The 19,933-nt window shown below is 32.5% G+C and overlaps 1 protein-coding gene across 1 annotated transcript; it reads left to right on the forward strand.

Moving 5' to 3' along the window:
* The first annotated feature begins 5,719 nt into the window (after positions 1-5,719).
* Positions 5,720-14,309, forward strand: LOC132162291 (cuscuta receptor 1-like). Its single transcript, XM_088517761.1, has 7 exons — positions 5,720-6,168; positions 8,150-8,308; positions 8,412-8,486; positions 9,412-9,567; positions 9,814-9,969; positions 11,704-11,847; positions 12,085-14,309. Exons 1-7 carry the CDS (start codon positions 5,721-5,723, stop codon positions 14,307-14,309), a joined length of 3,363 nt encoding a protein of 1,120 aa, XP_088373887.1. The 5' UTR covers position 5,720.
* The last annotated feature ends 5,624 nt before the right edge of the window (positions 14,310-19,933 follow it).

Genomic DNA, 19,933 nt, shown 5'->3' on the forward strand with positions numbered 1-19,933 from the left:
AAATAAAAACTAAATTCCAATAGTAGATTAAAGATAGATGAACATGTATTTACTTTGAATGTAAAGATAAAAAGAGATTTTCGTCTTTGGAAGACTTATTCTACCAGACATTATATACACTAGTGAGAATGGGATTACAATATAAAAGAAAGGAAACTAATTAATAAGCTCTAGAGTCTAATATCGCATGGAGCAACAGCTAGTATTGCATGATTTAAGGCTTGCTAGTGGCACTTGAGATATTGTCATTTGTCAAATATACTTGCGATATTTCCAGATAAAAAAAGAAAAAGAAAAGAAAAAAAAAAAGAAAGAAAGATAATGGTAGTTGTGGATAGAAACTATTAGTTAGCCCTATGAGCACGTTCACCAGTAGGGGACAATTTACCTTGACTTTGCTAGGGGCCAGTAGAAGTCATTTTTTCACGTAAGATGACAAATATTTGGAAAAAAACACTAAAAATAGTCTGGAGGTGCTTGTCCCATGTGCTGGAATATAATGGATGCCTATTCCTCAATTTCACTTTCATTAGGAAGAGTCCCTAATTCAGAAGAGTCAAAAGGCTAACTCTATCTGGCCATTCAAACACGGCAATCAATCCCTTCTTCCCGTTATCATTTGACCAAATAAGGATCACAAACAATATCTCTCAGTTTGAAGATAAGAAAAATATTATATTTCAACAACTTAATTATGAGAAAGAATACCATGAACACAGGATGATATAGATAGCTAATAATAAAAAGGGATAAATGTAAAATTAGTTTCTAAGGTTGGCCTAAATTATAAGTTACTCCTTGTGGTATAAAAAATAATTTATAGGTCTTTAAGGTAGACCAAAATAACAATTTACTCCCTAAAATCAATTTATGTTAAGTAACTTAACAGAATACGTAACTTTTTCACGTCATACCCAATAAAAACGCGACAGATATTATTAATTTCTGACTTTAAAAAATGACAACAAAATTTTTTCACATCATTTTAGGACACCAGCTAAGATTAAATATCATCCCTCATTCTACTTTATATTGCTAAAGTAAATTAACCTAATCTATTCTATCCCTAAAATTTTACTATGTGTGTAACCCTCTCTCATTTTCATCTTCCTCGTCATGGTTTGGGAGCATTTTGTGAGAATTTGACCATTACATCTTCTAAACATTGAAAAATAAATAAAAACAACATTCAAGTTAATAAATTGTGACTAAGTTTTAATTCAAATTAAGTTGGACAAAATCAGTTTAGTCCATTTATTATACTGACATTTGTCTTTAAAGCATGAAAATTTATTTCAAGAAATAAACTGTTATTTTGGTCTACCCTGAGGACCTATAAATTATTTTTTATACCACAGAGAGTGATTTGTGTTTTAGGCCAACTAAATGGACCTCTAAATTATTTTTTATATCTGAGAGTGTGTGATTTGTAATTAAGCTAAGCATAAGGACCAATTTTGCAATATTTATCCCTTATAATAATAATAACTTCACAAGATTAATATATAAAAAATATTAATTTATTAGATAAGGTATACCATATCTAATAAATTAATATTTTTTCATAAATTGATTGGTTACTTTTTTTCTTTTTTTGGGTAATTATCATTTCCCCTCATGAACTACCACTCGATTACCATATATCCCCATCAACTATCAATTTTACATTAGGACCCCATCAAAATACCCTTTCACTACCAAAACCCCATTTTCGTCAATTAAGGTAATTAAGTCGGACGGTCAACCCATCATGTGCGCGTAAAGTTGGTAGTTAATGGGGGTATATGGCCGGTAATCGAATGGTAGTTCATGGGGGGAAAGGATAATTACCCAAAAAAAAATGCATATGCATTCAAGGCATGTGACACGCACGTGATGGGTTGACTATCCGACTTAATGACCTTGACTGTCGAAAGGGGGTTTTGGTAACGCAATGGTAGTTTGATGGGATCATAATGTAAAGTTGGTAGCTGATAGGGGTATATGGTCATTGAGTGGTAGTTCATGGGGGTTTTAAGAAATTGTTATTTTGTTGTTGAAGTCTAACATATGCAAGTCAGTTTTGATATGAGAAATTATTAGTGTCAATAATTTGTCCATATTTTCTCTATATTCTCTTACAAATTCAATAAATCAATTATTAAATTTGTGGGATCTACCATTGACTTATGTGGAGTTCACATAAGTCCACAAATCTAATGGTTAATTTCTAAGATAAGATGAGAAAAATATTAACACCAATAATTTCTCTTTTCGTATTGCAACGCTTATCTGAATAAATATTGATTTATTAGATATGGTCAATAATCTTATTATATCTTAATCTTGTGAAGTTATTATTATTAGCTATCTATATCAACGTGTGTTCTTGGTATTCTTTCTCATAAGTTCTTGAAATATAATATTTTTCTTATCTTCAAACCAACAGATATTTTTTTGTGATCCTTATTTGGTCAAATAATTATGGGAATTGAAGGAGGGATTGATTGCCGTGTTTGAAGGTTTAGGGCAATGGCCAGACAGAGATAGCCTTCTGACTCTTCTGAAATGGGGACTCTTCATAATGAAAGTGAAATTGAGTAGGGACTCTTCATAAGCACATGTGCTGGAATATAATGCCCATTCCTCATCAATTTCACTTGAAGGCAAGTTCGGCAACAGTCATGCTAAGGAAGGCCTTATGTTACTTCTATTTTTCTCAAACTCAAAAATAATTGGGGTAATTATTCTTTCCGCCATGAACTACCACTCGATTACCATATACCCTTATCAACTACCAACTTTACATTATGACCTATCAAACTACCATTTTGTTACCAAAGCCCCCTTCCGACAGTTAAGGTCGTTAAGTTGGACGATCAACACATGCCTTGAATGCATATGCATTTTTTGAGGGGCAATTATCATTTCCCTACATGAATTACCACTCGATTACTATAAACCCTCATCAACTACCAACTTTACGCACACGTGATGGGTTGACCGTCCGACCTAACGACCTTGACTGACGGAAATGGAGATTTTAAAAACAAAAAGGCAGTTTGATGGGGTCGTAATGTAAAGTTGGTAGTTGATGGAGTACATGGTAATCGAGTGGTCGTTCATGAGGGAAAGGATAATTACCAAAAAAAAAAAAAAAAATCTCAGTTTCCGTTTTTCTTTTTGTTGACTTCTCTTGGATTTGGTTCAATTTTCCAATACAGTCTTTTTCTTTTTCTTTTTTTAAATGTAATTACCATTCTTCCGCACATTCTAACTTTGTTAAAAAAAATTATTCATTTAATTAGTAATTTATATTATGATCCATTCTCTGTCAAAGTACTATCTTATAAATGGACCTGCACTTACTCTAAGTCTCTAAGCCCCTCTATTTGAGTTGGGTTAATTTACTGTTTTACCAAAAATCTAGTTAGGTGGACCCTCGGTGTTTCACACTTTGAAATTATGGACGTTTTTTTGGATTAAATTCGGGGAGAATGGAAGGTTGAGATTAGAAGGGTTGAATTGGAAAATGGGTGTTGGTACTCGCAGGTGGGCATAAATGCACAAGGATTTAGACTCAATGGGTCATTTTGGAGGGGATTGATTCAATGGCTCATATTGAAGGGGATTGATTAATCAGGGGCCACAAATGAATGTTATTTTCAAAAGGGCAATACATGGAGCTGAAAGAGAATGGTATTTGGCACTTAATGTTGATAGACGAGAGCAAAGAGAGACTAGGGTCCTCTCCAGTCTACAATGGACTGGAGAATATCCAGTTCATGACCAGAATTTTTTCTTAGAAATCCTAGAACCACAAATGGGACACTTGTTTCACTAACAAAAAATAATAATAAAATTTTATTTCATATTAAAAAATAAAGAAAAAAATAAGGGGTGGTTGGCCACCCCATCTTGGCCATAGGGACTGGCCGGACCACCCCGAGGCCCAACATGGGTGGTCCGGCCACCCCCAATGACCAAACAATTTTTTTTTTTTTGTTTTTTAGATTTGGCCCTTGGAGGTGACCAACCACCTCATTATTTTAATTTATATATATATATATATATATATTATTAATGGGGCAAATGTCCAATTTATGGCCTCAGGATCTCTCTAGAGAGATCCAAGCCATTAACTGGATACTCTCAAGTTCAAAATGGACTGGAAGGGATTCAGATCCAGTAAAGAGAGAATTCAGATCCCCAAAATTTTAAAAAAATGACATAAATTTCCTCCAAATTAATTTGGAGGAAATTTCATTCAACCTACTTCAATATGAGACAATTAAGTGTTATCTCTCATATATTTTTTTTAAAAATTTTAAGAGTTATTTATTGACATTCTACTAACTTAAGAACCTATATCTTGATTGAACGATCACTTCCCAAAAAGATCCACTAGCATTGAAGAACTCCATTATGATTTTATTTTAATTAGGAAAAACCAACACATTGGGTGAAAGTTGCTGCTTTAGGTCAGATTCCAAAAGCAATGCTCATTGTTTGAGTGAGGAAGCTAGTACTAAAATTTTTTCTTATAAAACTGGACAAAGTTTTCTTTTAAATTGGGTTGGAGAAAATTCCTTCAACCTAATTTATAAAAATGACATGTATTCATTAAACATGTGAAAATCACATGTTTTTTTAATAGAAGAGACAATGTTGGAATAAATTATATTAAAAATTCATGTGCATTTTACATTCTATTAAAAAAAAAATGGACATATGTCATTTTTATAAATTAGGTTAGAGAAAATTCATCCAACCCAGTTTGAAGGAAAACTTTATCTTTTAAAAATTACTTAAGTCTCCAACTTATGACTTGACCTCTTTTAGTTTGGACACATCCAACCCAAACGGAAAATACCCAAATGGTACTTTCGAAAATTACCATTGATGGGTTGATTAGATCATCACATTTCATTTATAGTGGTATTAGAGTACTATGATCAATTTTTACTCTAAATTATTTACAAGTTGATATGAAAGTTTATGTGATACTTATAATGTCACTCCTTAAAATATGACCTGCCACGAGACTGTCTATAGTTTCCGAATCCAATCTCAATTAGACAATCTTCTGGCATGTCAATTTTACAAAACCAATCTCAATTTACCAAGTCAGCCTTAGATAGAATAGCCTAACAAATGGTGAATTCAGTTGCCATGTATATAAACCACAAAAGTAAGTCATCGAACAAAATCAAACGTTTGTTTTCTTTTTGAATTTAGTCGTTGAGTTACCCAGTGATGCCTTCGAATCTTCCACGTGCGAATCACTTATCTAACGCAAGTCTTTTGTTTAAAAAAAAAATAAAAAAATCATTTATAACTTTAATAGGATTTTACATTTACCAAGGCTCTAGCTATAAGCCTACGATCTACGCCTAGAAGAAGGAAAAAAAAAAATTAGGAATAAGCACATATATATTTTGGTTTTCACATTAAACATTCAAAATTAAATATTTAAATTAGGATAATTAAATTCTTTTTATCAACTATGTTACATTAATAGGACACCGTTTAATAGTGATTCAGCAAATGAAGACACTATCCAATATTATAGACACGCACACGCCTCTACACATGAGAAAATAATTTTTTGGACAAACAACTTTTTCTGTGGACCCATTAATCATGGATTCGGAAATGAAACCGTCAAACTTGTATATACCTATATATATGAGAGGCCTTTCCCTTCGGTGTACACTGGTTTATTATATAGTTGCAAAATAATGAAACAATTTTTGTCAAGAATGGAGTGGCCTAGTTTTGTGAAAGCTTTGCTGTGGGGTTTACTTGTGTTTCTTCAATTTCATCAGGACAGAGGCTGCTTCCATGAAGAGAGGATTGCTCTGCTTGAGCTGAAGGCGTTTCTGAAATCCAATATTATTCATGCAGATGTTCTTCCCTCATGGATGGACGACGCAAAGAGTGATTGTTGTAGTTGGGAGAGGGTCACGTGCAACTCCACCAACTCTCATGTCATCAACCTTTCCCTCTACAACTTAAACCATGATCCTTATTACTATGACAATCGTGATGACTATTATTGCGGTGAAGATGAATATAGTTATGATGAGAACCGTTGGTTGCTAAACGTGTCAATGTTGGTGCCATTGAAGGAGCTAAAAAGTCTTAATCTATCCGCCAATTCAATTGGTGGTTGCCTACCAAATGAAGGTATGTTCTCTCCCGCCCCTCTGCTTTTCCTTTCTTATGCATATATACCACCGACCCCCTCCATAAATAACGGGGGCAGATCGAACAATTATATTATGAACGTCTTTATTCTAGCTAATTCCCTCCACCCAAAAATAAATAAAAAGCGAAAAGATTTCCTTGAGCCCTTTTGTTCTCTTGGGTGATAAAATTAAGAATTGCAGGTGTCGGATTTACTTCTTTAATTACAAATATTAATTTATTAAGTTTTATAATTGGTATTTTCTGTTGAATCACGGGGGTCCCGCGTGATTCTGAATTATATTAATAATTACAGCCAGGGGTCGGACCTTCTTCAGCCTTGGAGTTGGAGCATACACATATATATTGTCAGTCTGAATGGTTAATTAAGCATCACATTTTACTGATGTTGTTGTCTGTGAATTTGATAGTGCTTGGATAAATTCCACTCCAAGAGGGACCATGTTGATGGAAAAAAAGTGAAAGACCTCCAGAAAACTAAAATGAGATCAGGAGGCCTTTTGACAAGCTACGAGGTCTCTTTTTTACAATAAAGCTATATATGTGGTTACAATGTCATAAAGACAAATATAGAAGTTTTACAATCAAGTCATATTTATAACTTCAAAATTCACTAACTCATGTCTAAACTTCAGTTATAGAACAGATTTGCTCCAAGCAGACTGAACCTAATACATAGGTAGCTCATATTCCTAACTTTTATTTTCTCGGTCATGGGAGTAAAACCCTCACACCGAAAGTAATCATCTTCGATTCAAAGGCCAGGATAAAAACTTTCACCCTAGAGATTGCTCATGAAAGTATATAGAAGGAGAAGTCAAATCCTTATTCAAAAAACAATAAAAAAGCCAGCAAACAGCTACAATAGCCAGGACAAGGGAGGCGAAGCGCACTGGCCGGCGTGTGATGGACAAGATAGAGCTGTTTTGCGCCAATGGGCAGCTGAGGAGCTAGGGAGCATGGTGGGCCGACACATGGTTGAGCGAAACCAATTAAGTAGACTAGATCTTGTTGGGTGGACTTACGCCTATCTCAACCCTAAAAGCTAGCTCAAGAGGTGAGGCTTTCCCTCACACTTATAAAATCACCACCAACCCCTTCTACAACCGATGTGGGATAACCTCAACAATCTCCCCCTCACACATCGGGCCCTGGGTCGAAGCAAGGACAACCCGTTTCTCCCGTGGACTATTGGGCCGAGACTTATTGGTAAACCTGAGCTTTGATACCAGTGTTGAGTAGACTTGGGCCTATCTCAACCCCAAAAGCTAGCTCAAGAGGTGAGGCTTTCCCTCACACTTATAAAGTCAACACCAGCCCCTTCCACAACCGATGTGGGATAACCCCAACAGATCTAGATTTGAAAAACTAGATCTAAAGCCCAACTGATTATGGGGAGGAGAAGAGTGGTGCAGCACGGGGGGAGGACGGATGGAGGCACGGTAGCATAAGCTAAGGGGAGAGGGAGGAAAGAAGAGGGGAGTAGGGTGGAGGGGAAAGGAGGAAGCGAGTGCTCCCTCCTCTCCACAGGGTTTTTAACCTTGAAGTTATTAAAAAATTAAAATTAAAACATATATGAAAACATATATCCTTCAAGTTATTATAAAAATAAAATTTCCTACTTCCCTCTCCTCCTATCCTTTTTCTGTACTTTCCTTCACCCTCTACACTTCCAAGTAAACCATTGGATAATTTCCATGTTAAGTAAATCCACAATACTTAAAATGAAATGAAAGCCATTTAATGTAAAACTAGATTACTCTTGCATTCCATTAGCCGAATGGTCATGGGTTGTTACACATATACGTACTGAAGTCTGAAGGCATGCATGTTTTGTATGAATATTTTAGAAGTATAGTATAAGAATTATGTAGTGAACAAACGACGTTGACAATTAGCATCATTTTTTCAATTAATTTTCCTCATTCGACCAGTAACTTTTTCTTTTTCTCTTTTGTAGGATTTGAGAAGATGTCAAGCTTAAGGAATCTGAGAATATTAGACCTTGGTTATAACTTCTTTGATAATAATAGTATTTCACAGTCCTTGGGTGTAGTGACATCGCTTGAAACTTTGATTCTTACTCGGAATAACTTGCAAGGATGCCTTCCTGCTCAAGGCGATTTCTTCTATCTTATATCTTATGAGAGCATTTACAGTTTGATACCTTTGATTGTACTTAGTTCTTACTAATTTTCATTTATCTTTAATTTGGAATGCAGAGTTAATTGCATTGAGAAACTTGAACAAGCTTGATATAAGCGGGAATTGCTATAATGGTTTCCTGCCACAGCAAGGCAAGTTTTCTGTCATGGAGAGAGTAGTTTAACCCTGGGTTAGATGCATCAATGATGAATATCAATTTGAATAGATCGATCCCAAGATTTTTATCGAGTTTCTTTTGAAATTTTTGTACCGAAGCAAATATGATGGATTCAAATAATGTTCTTATTACAGGTTTTGAAAGGCTAGCAGTACTTCCAAAATTCGAGATATTCAACCTTGGTTATAACATTATATATAGCATCTCTAAGTGGACTTACGTCCCTTAAAACATTGAGTCTTGCAAGGAATTCTTTTGAACGTTGGAATACATCGGAATTAAGCTATTCTACTACTATAGCCGGCCTTTTTCCCTTTATATTTATTATTATCATTTCAAATCTCTCTTTAATGGTACTTATTCCGTGATTATATTCATTTCTTTATTATCTATTAATGGCATGCATGCATGTATTGTAGAATTATATTAAAAATATAGTACAGCAATTTTGTGGGTATATGACGCACATGGATGCATGGATGGATAAGTTATGCAGGGTGTGACGCATAGAGAATTTGCCTTTTAACTTATAGAGAACAAATTCTGTTGAGAGCACAATTTGATACCTTCCATTGTACTTACTTCTTACTAATTTTCATTTCTCTTTCATTTGGAATGCAAACTTATTGCATTGAGAAAGTTGAACAAGCTTGATATAAGCAGGATTAATCACTATATATAGTGGTTCCTTGCCACTACAAGGCAAGTGCTCTAGTATTATATATGGAGAGAGTCTTTTAACCATAGGTTAGAAGCATCAATCATAAGGTTCAAGCTAGAGTATGAAAACCAATTTGAAATAGATCACTCAGAATATTTCTATCAAATTAATCTTGAATTTTTTGTATTGAATCATAAGATGGAGTTCTATTTTGTGTCTTCCAATCATTTTCTTACAGGTTTTGAAAGGCTAGCACTACTTCCAAAATTGGAGATATTAGACCTTGGTTATAATATCTTTGGTTATAGCATTATACCATTTGTAAGTGAACTTGCGTCCCTTAAGACATTGAGTCTTGCAGGCAATCATTTGGGATGGTCGAATACAACTACAGGTAATCAACTATCGCTAGCCTTCTTCCTTGTATATTTATGATCATCATTTCAAAGCTTCTTTAATTTTACCTTTTCCGTAATTATTCACTTCTTTATTATTGAATACTTGTGATTATCAAGTAAGGTTGTCCAGAAGTTTGAATTGTGAAAATCTAGTTAGTAAGCTGTAAACTGTAAAATACTATTTTTCTCCTAAATACTACAAACTGTATACTTGCTTCTTTTTTTTAATAAATCTACTACAGGTTTAGAAAGCTTGTCAAGATTGAAGAACCTGAAAACATTAGATCTCAGTTACAACGATTTAAACAGAAGCATCATAGAATCATTGCCTGCACTCAAATCCCTTAAGAATCTGAATCTTAGTTGGAACGCTATAGAAGGATCCTTTCCAATCAAAGGTACATATGTTGATCTTTAGTGTTACTTTATAGAAACTGCAAGCAGTTCCAATTATATTTGAAATTTTCTATGTTCTTTTTTTATGTAGAATTATCGGCTTTTGAAAACTTGGAGAAGTTGGATTTAAGTTGGAATTATTTCTATGGCCCCCTAACAATCCAAGGTAATGAGCAGGACTTAAGTTTGAGGGATAAATGTATTTTTAGTCCCTGTGATTTGAAGTTTAAACAAATAACTACCTTAGTTTTTAAAAAAGTGATTCAACACTCATTGAAATAAGCACAAAAGACAAATTAGTATTTACATTTAGAAGAAAAAAAAAAATAGTACATATTAAATTGTTCCATTTTACATAAAAGTCAACTAGTTTACTCTCAAGATAAACCATTATACCATTACTCTACAATTATACCTCTCATTTCAACTTTGAAGATAATTTTCTCAAGCATACTTCTTCAATAATAATCTTAACATTACTTATTTGTTACAAAGAGAATTATTAATCACATAGGACTCTTAAATCATCTAATTATCTGAAAAGGACGGACTCTATTAACTCACTGGAATTCTAACTCTACTAATAATCGAAATCAAACTTCGTATTAAACTCTGACACAACTCTTCCAAGACCAAAAAAGTTATGTTTACATCATTTGTTTCTCCTAAAAATTTCCTCGTTCCAGAATAAAATTCTGGAACTAAACTACTAGACAAGAAAACCAATTAACAACAATAAATGCTGGAAAAAAAAAAAAAAAAAAAAAGTACAATAACAAAGGCATTGTCAGATGGCATTTGAAGACTCCAGTGGCCTTTTTTCATCTTTAACAAAACTCCTTGTCCTTCTCGTTTGACCATTTTTTTTTTCTTCTTTCGAATTTTATGAGCCAAACAAAACAAGAAGAAGAACAAACTCTATTTTTTCTTTTGTTGTTCGTCTATGCTCTTTCACCATCAGCTCCTACTTTGAACAAATCAAGATTTTTCCTAATGCCTTCATGTATGTACATGCCATGGTAAATGGGCTTACCAGTTCTCTTTGATTCTCGGTACTTACGGAGCAAACGCCTTGCCTTCATTTTCATTTCCTAGAATTGCCTCTAACATGATCTTCTTGTGTTTCATATCTCCTTGTGTTTTTCTTCTTTGCTTTCTTCCACAACTGGAGGTTTCGTGGTTTCTTTTGATTTTTGAATGGCAGTGATTGCTATAGAAACACAATCAACCTCACTTTTATACTACTGTTAAATTACCAGTTATCTTAAAAGCTAAGCCGATAGGAAGAGAAAAATTTAATTACTTAACCATTACTTTAACAACTACTTGATGCGAACCCATTAGTAATCGGGTAGATTAGTAAGAAAACCTAGACCTTTGCATTTATAGAGGAACCTAGACCTTTGGTCAAACACAAAGGAGATAATTTTCTCAAGCATACTTTTTCATTAATAGTCTTCTCTTTTAATAGGAGCAAGACTAATTAATAGGTTCCAAAGAGAATTATTGATGCAAGTAGGACTCTTAAATTATCCAAGTACCCGACTGATTAGGACTAGGATTCTTAATTCACGCTAATAATCGACTTCATGAACGTCTACCAGTCATGAGTAAAACATTTGGTCATCTAATTTCAAAGCTAAAATAAGTTGCAATTGAAATAGATTTTCTATTTATTATCTATCGGTATGCCATTTTAATTTTATTGACACTTTCTCTCTCTTCATTTGTGGTAGTTTTGTCTAATTGCAGTAGGCTGGAGATTTTAGATTTGAGTTACAGCTTTTTGACCGGAAGTATTTCTCCTTATATTGGAGCACTTTCTTCATTAAAGGCTATATCATTAGTTGGCAATCAGCTCAATGGCACTTTACCTAAAGGTATGAATCAACTATATATAGAATCAAGTGTATATAATTTGTTAGTCTTACCTATGTAATTAATTATCTAAAATTGATTAAGAATGTGATAAAAGGTGAAGGACCATGGTTGATTTAACTTAACAATTCACTCTTTGTTATTTTTTGGTTTTCAAAAATCCCATATTTAAAACCTGATTTTTCTTGTTGATTCTTAATAATTAGGATAGAAATTTCTAATGTTATTCCTTTTGACAGAGTTGTGCAAATTGAAGAAGCTTGAAGAATTAGAACTTTATGATAATTTGCTTGAAGGGATCCTTCCAACATGCCTAAACAATATGACATCTCTTAGATTGTTAGATATATCTACCAATCAATTCGTTGGAAACTTCTCTTCATATCTGATAGCCAGCCCCACATCACTTGAGTACATTGATCTCAGGTATAATCATTTTGAGGATCTACTCCAATTCAACATATTTGCTAATCACTCTAAACTTAAGGTGATTCTATTAGGGAGTGAAAGCAACAAGCTTGAGATAGAAACGGAAAAATCTGTGAGTTGGGACTTCTCGTTTCAACTAAAGGTCCTTGTACTATCTAACTGTAATTTGAACAAGCTCACAGGAAACATTCCCAAGTTTCTCTTTGACCAGCACAAATTGGAAATAATTGATTTGTCTCACAATAAGTTGAATGGAGGCTTCCCGATTTGGTTGCTTGAAAACAATACAGGACTACGAGTTCTAAATCTTCAGAATAATTCTTTCACAGGTAAATTTCATATGCCACCAGATCGCTACAAGAGTATTTCTTGGATGGATGTCTCTCAAAATTACTTAGATGGGCAACTTCAAGAAAATATTGGAAAGATTACTCCACACTTACAATATCTAAATCTTTCCCGAAATAACTTTGAAGGTTATCTTCCGTCTTCAATTGGTGACATGAGTAAATTGCAGAACTTGGACATGTCCTTTAATAATTTCTCGGGAGAGTTACCAATGGAATTGGTAGCCAATTGCACCTCCTTGTCTACTTTGAATTTATGCAATAATCGCTTTAATGGTGAACTTTTCTCAAACCACTTCAAGCTGGAATCTTTGCAATATCTGAAATTAAACGACAATCAATTTACAGGTACTCTATCAGTTGTATCCTTGCAAGAGATTATCCTAGATTCTTTTGATATTAGCAACAACAACATGTCAGGAACCATTCTTGGAGGGATAGGAAATATGACGTTTTGGGAGAGTCTAATCGCGAGAAAAAATTCTTTCCAAGGTAATATTCCTTGTGATCTACGTTTACCTCACTTTGTAGACCTTTCTTATAACTCACTTTCAGGATCGTTACCTTCTTGTTTGAATCTACAAGAAGTTAAGCACCTACTTTTGCAAGGAAACAAACTTACAGGACCAATACCAAAAGCTATTTTCAATTCATCGTCTCTTTTGACATTGGACCTTAGTGGTAACAGCTTTTTTGGCAGGATCCCAAATGAAATCGGTCCACTTTCTAACTTAAGAATCCTTTTGTTGAAAAGCAACAATTTCAGTGGTATAATTCCGAATCAGCTGTGTTGGTTAAAAAAGATAGGCATAATGGATCTTTCCATGAACTCTCTTTCTGGGACAATACCGGATTGCTTTCACAACATGTCCTTTGGAAAGATACTTACTACGGATCATTATGTCTATAACGATGGTGGTTATACACCGTTGTTCATTCCATTAGCTTCCACATTCCAAAGGCTCTTAGAATCGGAAAGTAACAGCTATTACATCCATATAGAACGTACTCAAAACGTTGAGGTTGATCTTGTAACAAAATATAGGTCTAGCTCCTACCATGGTGGCATCCTTGATTACATGTCTGGAATGGATTTGTCATGCAACAATCTAACAGGTGGAATCCCATGGGAATTAGGAGAGCTATCTTCAATTCATGCGTTGAACTTGTCTTACAATCATTTGACAGGTTCCATTCCACAAACATTCTCAAATTTGGCCCAGTTGGAGAGTCTAGACCTTTCTCACAACAATTTGAGTGGAGAAATTCCTTCAGCATTGATTGATCTGAACTTTATAGAAGTGTTCACTGTTGCTTCCAACAACTTATCGGGTGAAGTTCCAGACATGAAAGCACAGTTTGGAACATTTGGGAGGAGTAGTTATGAAGGAAATCCATTTCTGTGCGGACAACCACTAGAGAGTTGTACCAGAGAAGACGAGTCACATCGATCACCAACAAAATCTTCAAATGCAAGTGAAGGGAAATGGTATGAAGTAGATCCTCAAGTCTTCTTTGCAAGCTTTATCGGATCTTATATTATTTTCTTCTTGGGTGTAGCTTGTCTTCTTTATATTCATCCTTATTGGCGACAATGGTGCTTCAATTTAATTGAAGATTTTAAGTACCGGTGTTATTATCCTGTTTTTGATACCTTAAAAAGATTGTCAAACTGTCTAAAATCTTAGATATATTGAGATTCCAAGGACATCTTTGATGGTAGTGATCATAGCTGTACATTTGACTATGAATAATGGTTATTGTGGTCTAATATAAGACAAGGTGTTCAATTGCACTTGCTTTCTTCTGTGTTATAATTCTTGCCATTTGATGATTGATGTTGTTCTTGTAGCTAAAAATATTATTAATAGTATGAATAGACTTAATTTTTCCATACATGTGATTTGTGGATGCATTTTTAATAGGAAAACAATTTGTTATATTTGTAATTATAACTTGTAGCTGTACAAAAAGCATCAATCTGTCTAATCCTTTGCATTAGAAGAAACAAAATTGGTACTTGAACCCAAATTTGATATTCCAACTTATGAGTCAACTCTTGATCGACTCCACTACAAATACATGGATGCATTAATAATTTGGTGTTTTACATACATTAAGGGAGAGAGTCTTAGTTTAAGTAGAAGCAAATATTAGCAATCCATAGACTAAAATACATAATCATAAACAGTTAAACATCTTCTTTGTAATAGCATAATCAAATATCCCATTTCTAATCATATCCATTTTCCAAAGCTTTAACCAATCCTTATTGTGTATCTTTAGACATTATTCCCACTAATTTCTCTATATCAAATCTTGCTTGACAAAGTTGCAAGTACTATCCTAAAATTATAAGAAGCAAAATTTTGATGGAAACAAACATTACTCTTATACTTTCTCCAAAATTTTAATTTGTCTCAACAGTAGAACTTTTTTTTTTATAGAATTTGTTGGTAATCAAGTTGATATTGAATTTAAGTTTGCACAAAGATATTTCACTTCTTATATTCTTAGTAAAAAAAAAGGTAAAAAAGTGAAGTCCAAAATATGGAAAATAAATCTAAAAACTGTGAATTCAATGATATATATTGTCATGATAATATAGGCGTGGCAACAAGCTATAAAAGTTTTTGCTTTTAATTGGGTTGGACAGGCTATAAAATTGTGCATTTAATGAGTAATGTTACACACTCATACTTTCTCATGACCATTTTCACACTCCATTAGATGGCTTTTAAAACTACTATTGAGTTAAAATTCAATACAAATCCCTTCCAAATCCAATGGTTGTTTTAAAAGCTATCTATGAGGAACAACAACGTGTAAGAAAGTTTTAAAAGCCCTCCCAAATCCCACAATAGAGTCCTTTCACTCTAAACAATGATGTTTTATTAAAAGCCCTCCGAAATCCCATATTAGAGTCCTTTCACTCTAAACATTGATGTTTTGTTGAAGTATTTCTGGGGTCAAAACAAGATACCTCACAGTCATGTTCTTAGTTGAGTTGAGATAGGAGGTCTCCGGTGTGAGAATACACTACAAAAATGGTGATAATTTTTGACAGGGAGTTTTTGACGTGTCAATGGTATTGACACGTCAAAAACCCCTTTTGACGTGTGGTTTTCGACGTTTAGCAACGGTTAAAAGGGTGGGTGTCAAAAATCCCAGATTTTTGACGTGTCTACAATGCTACGTCAAAAACTTTTGACGTGTTGGGAGCAACACGTCAAAAAAAATTTTTTTGACGTGGCAGAAATGCCACGTTAGAAATATTTTTTGACGTGTCAGTTTTTAGCACGTCAAAAATTTTGGCCATTTTTTTTTTCAATTAAAAAATTTATTAATTTAAATTATTTTTTAATTAAAATAATATATATATATATATATATATATATATATATTATTTTCACCCCACGGTGGAGAGCTGGCCAGCTCTCTCCCTCTCTTCTTTTCTCCATTTTCTTCCCATGGCCCAGCTCTCTCCCTCTCTTCTTTTCTCTTTTCTCCATTTTCGTTACTCCCTCCCAGCTCTCTCTCCCTATGTTCTTTTCTCCATTTCTTACTCTCTCTTATTTCCTTCATTTTCAAAAACTCAAACCCAAAAAATCTTCAAAAAATGAAAAACCAAATAAAAAAATCAACCTGAAAAATCAAAAACCCAAACATGCAAACTCAACAAATCTTCCAAAAACCCAAAAAATCTTCTTATCTTCTATTCTTCTTCTTCTCTTTTCCTTTTTTTTTTTTTTTTTTTTTGGAGATCTGCTTCTCTTCTCCTTTTATTTTTCTTCTTCTTCCTCCTTTTTTTCTCCTTTTTCTTCTTCCCTCTAGAGGGAGCTGGCCGGCTGCAGAGAGAAGCTAGGGAGATTGAGAGAGGAGAGAGAGAGAGCTGAATCTGGAAATGAGAGAAAAATGACCAAAAAAGTTGAATATATAAAAGAATTATAAAGGGAAAAGAAGAGGGAAAGAAGATAGGAAAAAGAGGGAAAAAGTTAAAAATTTCGCTTTTTTTAGTGACGTGCCAACATTTAACACGTCAGAAATTTCTGACGTGCTAGTTTTAGCACGTCAGAAAAAGTTTTTTTTTCCTATATTACTACATTGAGAATAAAAGAATTTTTTATCGGAAATAATTTCTGACGTGCTAAAACTTGCACGTCCGAAATAAACCAGATTTAAAAAAAAAAAAAAAAAAAAAAAAAAAAATTGAAACAGAAATAATTTCTAACGTGCTGGGTTTTCGCACGTCAGAAATTTCTGACGTGCCAAAACCCAGCACATCAGAAACTCTATATATATATATATAATCAACACAGAAAATAAACCATATTTAAAAAAAAAAAAAAAAAAAAAAATTGAAACAGAAATAATTTTTGACGTGCCAAAACCAGCACGTCAGAAACTCTATATATATATAATCAACACAAAAAAAAAAAAAAAAAAAAAAAAAAAAAAAAAAGAATTGAAACAGAAATAATTTCTGACGTGCTGGGTTCGGCACGTCAGAAATTTCTGACGTGCCAAAACCCAGCACGTCAGAAACTCTATATATATATTATAACCATTCATAATTATAATACCTAATTATAATTATCATTCTAATAACAACAAAATATCATCACTCCACCTTTGTTAGCTAACGGTCTAATCTAACCATCTTTCCTGGCATACATTAATATATAGCATGATTATGTTTAATTAGTGTACATTAATTAATTATATAATATACATGTGATATTAATTGGCATGCATGTGATATATATATACATATGCATATATACCAAGTAATTTATACTAATTAATATGATAAACTTAATTTTCCTATCCAATCAAAATTAATTTTTTATGCCAATTAAAATTAATTGTTTTTTAATACATATTTTTTATATCAATTATTTCTTAATTACAATAAAATGTTTTTTTTTTTTTTGACGTGTTGGTTAGACACGTCAAAATGTTTTGACGTTTTAACTACAACACGTCAAAATATTTTTGACATGCCATGGTTTTTGACGTGCCATGTGTGGCACGTCGAAAAACATATAATATAATATTTAATTATATTATATAATTTAAAATATAATAAATTATATTTATTTTAATTTTATTAAGATTATATATTAAATTATATTTGTATTAAAATTTTATTTACTCTATCATATAATTTCGATTACAAATATAATTTATTCTATTATATCATTTTTTTCTTCATATATGTCCACATTATATATCCATACAACACAATTACAATTAATTAGAGAATAAATAAATTAATATTCTAGATGTATAGATATTTAGATGTATCCACTCACCGACCACATATTTTGTGTTGGCCAAGTTCATGTGAAGTTTGCGGGTCTTTTAAAATAAATGTATTCAGTATGTTTTATATATTTTTAAAAAATTAATATGGCTATGATATTAATGTTACTAGATTGATTTATGTATGATAATATCATGTTCAAATTAATATTAATGAAATGGTTGAATTAGATGCATGCATGTGATAATTATATTAATTGGTACACAATATATAGCTAGAATGATTATGCATGCATATATATACAACAAACATATATATATATACATATATATATATATATATATATATATATATATACATGTGATATTAATTGGCATGCAAGTGATATATATATACATATACATATATACCAAGTAATTTATACTAATATGATAAACTTAATTTTCCGATCCAATCAAATTTAATTTTTTATGCCAATAAAAATTAATTATCTTTTAATACGTATCTTTGATATCAATTATTACCTAATTATTTACAAATGTTAATTGTTTTTTTTTTTTTTGACGTGTTGGTTAGACACGTCAAAATGTTTTGACGTGTTAGGATGACACGTCAAAAACTTTTGATGTGTCAAATTAACACGTCAAAAACATAACAAATTATATTTAATTATATTATATAATTTAAAATATAATAAATTATATTTATTCTATTATATAATTTTTTCCTCTTATATAACACATTATCTGATCCATACAACACAATTACAATTAATTAGAGAATACATAAATTAATATTCTACATGTATAGATAATTAGATGTATCCACTCATCGATCACATATTTTGTGTGGGCCGAGTTCATGTGAGGTTTGCGGGTTTTATAAAATAAATGTATTCAGTATGTTTTATATATTTTAAAAAAATTAATATGGCTATCATATTAATATTACTAGATTGATTTATGCATGATAATATCATGTTCAAATTAATATTAATGCAATGGTTGAATTAGATGCATGCATGTGATAATTATATTAATTGGTACACAATATATAGCTAGAATGATTATGCATGCATATATATACAACAAACATATATATATATATATATATATATATATATATATATATATATATATATGTGATATTAATTGGCATGCATGTGATATATATATATATGTATACATATATACCAAGTAATTTATACTAATATGATAAACTCAATTTTCCGATCCAATCAAATTTAATTTTTTATGCCAATTAAAATTAATTATTTTTTAATACATATTTTTGATATCAATTTTTACCTAATTATTTACAAATCTTAATTTTTTTTTTTTACGTGTTGGTTAGACACGTCAAAATGTTTTGACGTGTTACAATATAGCACGTCAATAATATTTTTTTTTACGTGTCTACTTAGACACGTCAAAATGTTTTGACGTGGCAAAGATGAATTACTGTTTGTCACGTCAAAAAGTCTCATTTTTTTTGTAGTGATAGTGTGACTGCAAATCAAAGAAGGCGTCAAAGGCCCCTAGGCCGGATCCAAAGGCTCTCCAATACTTATGTTAGCACATTTATTTTAAGAGTGAGGAGGAGATAGGAAGGCCTGAGAGACTTTTTTTAATCTCAAAGAGGAAGAATGAGGAGTAGGGTGCTGGCAATCAAGTTAGAGTGAGCTCTTGACTTGTTCCTCCTCTAGGGAGCTTCCAGCTGGATACACAGTCCCACGGGGCATCCGGAAGCTAGCAAGACACGTGGAAAACCCCCCAGTGATTCTAAAAGAAAATGGTTTGAGTATTTTCATATTGAAAAGTTAAACCCACACTTTGATGACATTAATCAAATTGAGTATAATATGGATGCATTGATAATTTGGTGTTTTAAAGTATAAATCAGCATTATTATAAGTTTATTCACTTCAATACATTCTAGTCTCCATAATTCACATAAATGTACCCAACATTAAATATTCCATAACTCAAGACAAAAGGACATGGGAAAATAAAACAGGGATAATGGGACAAGATTGACACGAGTATA

This window comes from Corylus avellana, chromosome 6, assembly GCF_965113065.1.
Source record: "Corylus avellana chromosome 6, dhCorAvel1.hap1.2, whole genome shotgun sequence".
Taxonomy (NCBI): domain Eukaryota; kingdom Viridiplantae; phylum Streptophyta; class Magnoliopsida; order Fagales; family Betulaceae; genus Corylus; species Corylus avellana.